This window comes from Prosopis cineraria, unplaced genomic scaffold, assembly GCF_029017545.1.
Source record: "Prosopis cineraria cultivar Desert tree isolate PC_DT_omini unplaced genomic scaffold, ASM2901754v1 PC241, whole genome shotgun sequence".
NCBI classification, from domain to species: domain Eukaryota; kingdom Viridiplantae; phylum Streptophyta; class Magnoliopsida; order Fabales; family Fabaceae; genus Prosopis; species Prosopis cineraria.
In genome coordinates this window covers 4083-12984 of record NW_026555568.1, presented here as the reverse complement: position 1 = coordinate 12984, position 8902 = coordinate 4083, and the positions used below count along the sequence as shown (strand labels likewise).

The 8902-nt window shown below is 24.7% G+C and overlaps 1 protein-coding gene across 1 annotated transcript; it reads right to left on the bottom strand.

Moving 5' to 3' along the window:
- Window positions 1–3979: 3979 nt before the first annotated feature.
- Window positions 3980–7495, bottom strand: LOC129296026 (non-specific lipid transfer protein GPI-anchored 7-like). The gene is made up of 3 exons (XM_054934625.1): window positions 7119–7495; window positions 6673–6714; window positions 3980–4234 (listed from the first exon to the last, which is right to left on the bottom strand). Exons 1-3 carry the CDS (start codon window positions 7426–7428, stop codon window positions 4143–4145), a joined length of 444 nt encoding a protein of 147 aa, XP_054790600.1. The 5' UTR covers window positions 7429–7495; the 3' UTR covers window positions 3980–4142.
- Window positions 7496–8902: the final 1407 nt, after the last annotated feature.

Here is an 8902-nt window from a genome sequence, read left to right as displayed (position 1 = left end):
TAGTTATTAGTATTTATTAGCCATTTATTTGCTTGTCTCCTAGCTTTTTGTATATATAATCTTCTGTATCCTACTATTATGATAAATGGAAAATCATATTTCTCCTCTCAAAAATCCCACATCAACCATAATTTTTTTTGAACTTATATAGATCTAAAAAAAGAATACATTAATTTAGAGTGTTCGAAAAGGAACCACATATCACAATTTGAAATATACACAAAATGACATGTGGTATTCAAATAACTACATATTAAAATAATTATTACTTAATTAATTTAATAACTTTCTCATAACCCCTCACTAAAATATTTTATACATGAGATCAATTTAAATAATTGAAATAACTTTTAAAATTTGAATTATATTTAGTATAAATAATTATTATGATTAACTTTAAATTTTAAAATTTGAAATTGAATCCATCTTTAAAATTCAAGTAAATACATATTCAAATTAAATAAGATAAAATTTGATTACATAAAATAAGATGTTAATCCATCAATGTAAATATTTAAAATCATATTTTAAAATAAATTTAGATATATAAATATATATGTTATATATATATATATATATATATTGTGACCACCCTTCTAGTTTATTTATAAATATTTAAAAATTTAGTCCAAACCTATTTACAAACTAACAACACAGTCTAGCTTCCTAAGCACAAGATCATGCAAGAGATGCACATAAAACTATTAATATGAGTTGGTTCGACTCTTATAAGTTTGGTCTTTAAGAACTCAAGCACATAAATTAACTTTTTCTAACTTTTTTCAAGTCTGACATTTATTAATAGGATTTAGGGCTAAGTTCAAAGCTCATATAATTTTTTATTTTTTAAATTAAAAAATTTTAATTATACTAATATATATATATATATATATATATATATTACAAAACACCTTAATTAAATATCTAAAAGATAACAATAAACTTTGAAGTATAATTGAAATAATACAAACTATAAGCTATATAAGTCCTAACTTTCTATCATCTAAAATATAAATATAATATTAAAATACTTTGATAGAAATGTATTTATAACTAAAACAGTTAATATGATTTGAAATTAATTAGTTGTAATTTAACATATATTCAAAATTTAAGTAAAATATTTTTTTATTTTGATATGAATCATAGAATTACATCCAAAAACTGTTATTGGTGACTTTAAAAAATTTATATAACATTGCATAAAGTAAAAATCTATAAACAAAAAAAGCCATTTATATACATAATAAAAATAAATAAATTAAATTATTTAAAATATATCTTAATAAAATAATTTTTTTCAAAAAATGTAATTTTAAAACAAAAAATCTTGTTTAAAAATGTAATAGAACAAATTAAATTGAAAATACTTTTGAAAAGCATGGTTAAAAAATAATTAAGTTTAATAATACTATATTGTAATATCTAATACAAAAAATATAAATAATATAAATAAAAAATTTAAATTTTTAAAAATCTTAATTGATTAGAATTAACATTTATATTTAAATTGATTAGAATTATATAATATATTTATGTATTTTATAAAAAATGCAAATTTATATAATTTTCGTATCCATTTAAATTGATTAAAATAAATAAATTTATATATTTTATTATTTTATTTTTCAAACCACACCAGTCAAAATATAACTAAAATTCAATTTTATTATTGTACAAAAATAAAAAATAATTTAATTAATTCATTTTAATTTGTTCAATTCGAAATTCAAATAGATAAATATAGTTAAAATAAAATAAAAAATAAATAAAAATGGTATGTTATCCCAAACCTAATTTCACACCCCAAGTCTATCAAATAAATTAGTTTAAAAGGATAAATAATTCTTTTAAACTTATTTATTTTATTCGATAAGTGAGTCACACATATTAAATAAACAATTTATTATTTTCAAAAACTTGACATATTAAATAAAATTTTCATTACTTTACTTTCTAATTATTTTAAACAAATTCCATATATTATAAAATAAGATTATTTAATATATGTACACAATCTTTATATATTAAATAATATTAGACAGTCCACCATTAAAGTTTTTGAATTGATAATGAAGAATTAAGATGGAATATTATCTTAAATATGCTAAATAGAGTTTTCAAAGAACAAATTTAAAAAAATTAAATATATATGAACTAAGTAATTATTATTTGTTGCCTCTTTGTCCGTAAGTTCTAGAATGTTAACAAAATTAAACTCAAAATGATATATGGATGGAATTCATCTTAAAATGTAATTTCACATAAAGAACATGAAGCTAATCCTGTAAGGATAATCTGTTGTCTAATATGATTAGGAGTATTGGGAGATATGCAATATATCTCCAAAACATCTCAAAAAAGGCTTCTAAATGACTGTAAAGATTTGGCCACCCTATAATAATGTTGTCCTACATATAGGATAAGTATTATATATTAGATGTAATTGATGGGATCCAAGATATAAAAGACAAATACAAAAAACATAAGCACTTACTCAAACATCTTGAAAGACAAATTCAACACCTGTTAGATTCTTCAAATATATTTATACCTAGCAATCTCTAAACATGAATCACCCTAACCATAATGCGTCAATCCTTTTTTGTTATATTAATGATGTGATTGCATGCATCTTAAATGTAGAAGCCATTGATAGTATGAATAACAGTCGAGAGAAAAATAAATCAAATGTGATTTGAGAAGTGAGACGAATGTGAAGGTGTGAAATATGCTATTGACATAATCTAGTAATTTATAATTGAATAAGGCTGAATTGGGAGAGAAAATTAAGTAAGATAATAGATATTAAATATTTATTTTTGTGAGTATAGATATTTGACTCACAAATATTTGAGTGTATTTGAATTTTAACAAACTTTATGAGGGCCTTTTCAACATATTATTATTATCTAAAATTTAACATCTCAATATTCTTCATAAATAACAAACGATAGTTCTAAATACTTTATTGTTAAATAAATTAATATCTATATTATGAAATTTATAATATGTGAAATTTAATATCATGAGATCCAAATTATTAAATAGATTAATATATATACTTTATCATATTTATAATTCTCTAAAATCATGAGGATAGTCTAAATATTCAAACACATATTCATTTTTTTCTAAACATTTAAATAGATAAATATTAGTTTAAATTTGAATACCAATATATTTACATATATATATATATACTCGATTATATGAATATAGATATTTGACATATCTTTAGAATGGATGAAAACTTTAAATAGATAGATATTAATTTGAATTTAAATATAATGAGATTTGAATTTTAAATAGGTAAAAAATAATTTATATATCTATATATATAAATTAGTAAGTCATCCCACACCTAACTCCAAATCTGAATAACATTTTAAATATATATATATATATATTACAAAATAATAAGTAGCCTTAACCTAACCCCAAATCTAATTCCAAAGCACAGAATTATAATAAAGACATATGAAAATATAAAATTATAACAAACCTAAAAATAAACACATGGCATTTTCTCATAGCTTTTAACCATACTTTTATATATATAATGATACAAATATATAAAAGTTTATTACTATATATTATCTAAATCTAAATCTAGGTTTTATTATACCTTATTAATAATTTTAAATTATTTTTTAGATTCTCTTTATATAAAATTTCAACTGCTGCAATTTTCTCATGCTTCTATTATTCTCGCCACTTCTTTCTTCTCGTATTTTCATCGCTCGCCAGTTTATGTATGCAATATAAACTTTTCATTTTCAATTTTTTGTTTATAATTTGAATCTCAACTTATCTCTTTGATTTTAAAAATGTTTTACGTTATGCCAAAAACATAACTTTAAATACATGAATTTTATATGGAAGATTTCAAATTTAAAATTTATATTCAACTCTATCAATATAAACGTTACTTAAAAATACAATAAAAGGGGGAAGAAATGATCAGGCGGTGAACTACTTCATGTGGAAGGTGCCAATAGATAGAGTTTTTGCTCAAATGAATCAGATGTTTTAATAATCAAACCCAATACAAAAAAATTTAAATGCAAGTAATAGTAACAGAATAGACATGGAAATACTAGTAGAAATGTCAAGCTCCAACAGAGATAGGTGGATGTTTCCTAGTTAAAGAGAAGAGAAGCCCAGAACAACAGGAGGAAAGAGAGCCCAGTGAATGCTACTCTGCCAGCTCCATTATCACTTCCAGTAGTTGCTGCAAGAGGAATAAATGTTATTTATCAGCAAAACAGTAACTCATTTATGGCTCTTGCAATGTGTGGCCATATTCATGACATTTGGTAGATATATCAGCTTCTATGTGCACTTAATTATCATCCCCACTATAGTCAAAATGCTTTTCACATTGACAGTCAGGTGGTGGAAACTTGATATTACGTTTCCAGCGTGTTTGGTAGAAAGTAGATACATTTACAGTCATGTTCGGAATATAATATAAAAATACAGACCAGCATGTCCAGTTAAACTATTAAACCAATATTTTAATCAAATCAATTTGTTACAGTTCGTCTATAATTTTGATTATTATAAGCAAGTCCTCTTAATGTTTTTTTTTTTAATTTACCAATAACCCAACCCTTCTTCGTAGAAAAGAAAGAGACACATATCAATGTGTATACACAAATATATTAACACCAAAGTTTGAATTCCAAATCCCTTTCAAGCGAGAGAGTTGGTATTATTACTAGGACAGCTTGCTGTTGGCAAGTCCTCTTAATGTAAGTCGTACAAAAAGAAGCATTTGTTATAGTAAACGAGGAGCCCCCAAACACAAAAAAAAAAAAAAAAAAAGAATTTCCAGTGTAGCGACTAGTAAGATTAGCAGAACGTTTAAAACGAAGCTCTTGATTATGTGGGTGAGGTGTCGCTCTGGCGTGAGGACGCCTGTAACCTTTGTACATTAACTTGGCTTGGAGTGGTAGGTTTGAATATGGAAGGTTGGTGGTTTCTCATTTTCTATACAGGTAGCCGCCTAACTAAGGTGAGGACGGATTACTTCCACAATTAAACCTCAACTAAAGGGTATTAACCATCAAATCATGATCTAATCATCTTAGAAGGGAGTTACAAATTTATTTTTTTAAAAAAATAAATAAAAGTCTTTATTTCAACACCATTAGATTATATTGAATCTTGAATGAGTGAGCTCAATAAAGTGGTTTAAATCTACTAAACAACATCAAAAACTGAATGGCGTGAATGAAAATCATTCAGCAATAAGAGAGGACAATTTTGAGGGCCAAGTTAAAAAAGAAGAAAAAGGAAAGGACAATTTCAGAAAGCTTTTTCCTTTTCTTTTCTTTACTTTCAACAAAATACCATTGTTTGATTTCTGGGGGGAAAAAGGCAAAGTTGAACAAGCTCTTGCCACAAAATAAATAAATAAACAAGCAGTCATTGGTAGGTGAGATTCTTGGAGCGCACTTCTCCCCATGTCTCTTTACTTCCTCCATTTTCATTCAAAAATATAAGTTAGTTAATTATCATCAATTTTTGTCTTTATTTAATAAATTGTCAAGAATTGAATAGTTTATTTATCAAAAGATAAATGTATATTTTTACCCACAAAATATTCTTCAAAAAATTCCTAACACTCTAAACTATTTGTTGAAACAATTTTATTCTTGAAGTAATTAAAATAAAATATTTTTGTTCTTTTCATGAAATTCTCAATGTTAATTGTTAAAAATATTAATTGAAAATCCAACATTGACTGTTGAAGAATTTAACAAAAAAGACAAAAATATTTATTTCAATTGCTTTAAAAACAAAAGTGTTTTACAATTATTTTAGGGTGTTGGACACTCTTTGAAGAATACTTTCAAAATAAAAATATACATTTACCCTTTATTAAAAGAGTTCTTCACTTCTTGTCTTCCTATCTCAATCATTATATTAAATTTACACTATTTAAATTTAATATATTACATATTCTCTTCGTTCAAAAATGTAAAGCATTTTTAACTAAATCTCACCCTTAAAAAAATAGTTATCTACTTTTCAACTAACCCTATCTTTTTATATTTATCCCTATTAAACCTACAATAAATATAAAGTGATTTATCAATAAAAACACTTTTAAAAAAAAGATAATGATTATATTTTAAAAAACTAAAAGTACCTTACATTTTTTAGTATTCCACTTTTCAAAAATATCTTACATTTTTTAATGGAGAGTAATTATTATTAAAATGTAAAATTATGAAACTAAATACATTTACTCCTTCAGGTTATTTATAAGTTAATTCCATCATATTTTACTAAAAAAAATTTTAAATTTTATTAATTCCACCTTAAAATTTAATAAGTTTTTATTTTTATTACTAACAGGAATAAAAAATATTTTTCATAATTTTCATTTAATAAGAAAAAAATGATAAAGATGAACATAAATAACAATGAATAGGATCAAAATTAATCTAATCTCCCTTACTTACCAGAGGAGTAATGGTCAAAATTGATCTTTTTTGGTAAACAAATGATCATAATTTAATCAAATTAAAATTACCATAAAAATTAAGAAAAAATGTAAAATATAAAATTTCAACCATTTAAAATTTAATCTTATTACAATTGGAACAAAAGTAAAGAGCAAGTTGGAAAAAATGGGGAGAAACAGTCTTGGATTTTTACCTGGGGTTGTCGATGTCGTTGATGAAGGAGATGGAGCACTCCCTGAAATCCAGGAAATACAAAAAATAACCACAAAATCAATACATGTTAAGTCAACGTAATTAAAATTACTACGATAAAGCGCACACAAATAGATAATACTCCCTTCAATCTTCTTATAGAACATGTATTTACCCTCAATAAAATTTGATAAAGGTAAAAAGAGAGATGAAAGTAAATGATATCAAATTTGTTGAACCCAACGGGTCTTCACAAGAAACAGATCGCACAAAACAATTCAACGAAGACGATCTTCCAAGTTTGAAAGCAGAAAGACGAATTCAAAAGGAAGAGGGAAGGAATTAATTAATTAGACCGATACAGAAGGAAGAAACCAGTCGAAATCCATAAAATCCGAGAGAATCTTGAAGAACAAGACGAAGAAATCGATGAAATGTAGTAATTACCCTTGCAGTTGGAGAGATCGCTCGTGACGCCGCAACGGCGGCTGAGTGCGACGGCCTGAGTAACGTTAATGTTGAAACTTTCGAGCAAGCCGGGAGTGGCGTAGAGATTGCAGAGGCAAGCGAGCTGAGTCTCGACGGTTTCTTTGATCGGATTACAGCAGGAGCTGGGCGGGGTGGTGGTAGAGTTAATATAGTCCACGCATGGGATCAGCTTCTGCGCACAAGACGGCACCGATTGGGCCTCCACCGAGGTGATGGTAACGGCCACCGCCACAGCCACCGCGATCGTCAACATCCCCCAAGCATTCATTTTCTCTCCTTCCCTTGTCTCCTGGTTTCTGTATTTGAAAATCTCCTTTAAGGTATTTCGATCTGGTTCGGCTGCTTTGTTTCTTCTTTATTTAAGATATTTATATATCTGTATTTCTCTTCTGTCTTTGTCTTCTTGTTGCGGCTTTAATTTTCTTGCTTTCACACTGATTACACGAAGTTGAACGCGGCATTAATAAAATAAAGTGACCCGCCTTTGGTAAAGTTAGTGGTGCTTTCTTCTTCTTCTTTTTTCCAGAATTATTGATGCTTTCTTTGTATTTTCAAAACCTATGTTTGGTTCAATTCTTAAAATTATTAGAAATATTTTATTAAAAATTTTAAAACATTTAATTTTTTTATTTATAGTTATTTTAAAAATTTTAAATTATTAATTTATCTTTATGATTTAATCGCTTACCCTTTGTCCCAATTTAAAATAAATAATTTGTCAATAAGAATAAATAATTTAAAAATTTTGTGTTGAAATTAATGAAATTTAAAAAACATAAATTATATTGATTAATTTATTTATTAACTTCTTATTTCATATTTTTTAAGATATCTTTTAATTTTTTTTGAAATGCAAATATTATTTTAGTCAGTACGTAATTTTTTTAAAAAATTTTAAATAAATATATTTATATAATAAATTTAAAATATAAAAAGTAAAAAAGTATTTGTATTAATTTTTTAGATAATCTAAATGATTTTTAAACAATTATATTTAAATATTAGTATTTTAATCGAATATATATAATTTAATGGTTAATTCTAGGTTAAATAAATAAAAATAAAATATTAAAATAAAGAGAATATTTGTGTTTTGTAAATACTCATTAAAAAATTTTATATAAATTTTAAAAATAAAAAAATAATTATAATTAAAATAAAATAGAAATGATGTCAACATTTTACTGTTAATATATATATACACATATATATATAAGGCGAAGAAAATTCAATGCCCGAGCGAACTCAGTCAACGTGATCTCACGGTCGCGCATTTACCGCCATCGAATTGGACCGTCCGTCCAGATGTAAGATTCCAATCAATTAAATAATTTTGAGAAAGAATCATTTGTTTTGATATTATAATTTTGATTTAATTATATCTTAGTTAATAAACTTTCACCCATTATAATTAAGTTTTTATAATTTTTATTTGAATGTAATTCAGTCTTTATATTTTGACTCAATACAACTCACTAATTATAATTTTAATTATTTAAAATAATAGTCCCTACATTTTAACAAATAAAATTATAAATATTAAAATTATTTAAAAAATAATAAATTATTATTTTAAAACTTTTGGATCTATTTACTGTACTCTTGAATGCTTAACCGGAAAGATAATGAATTATATTTCAAACATGACAGTGAAAAAAATGTACTTTGAATCTTTTCTTTTTAATAAAAATTAGAGATGTTGATCAATACTTTTCTCTCTCTCTGTTTTTTTTGTCCCCGTG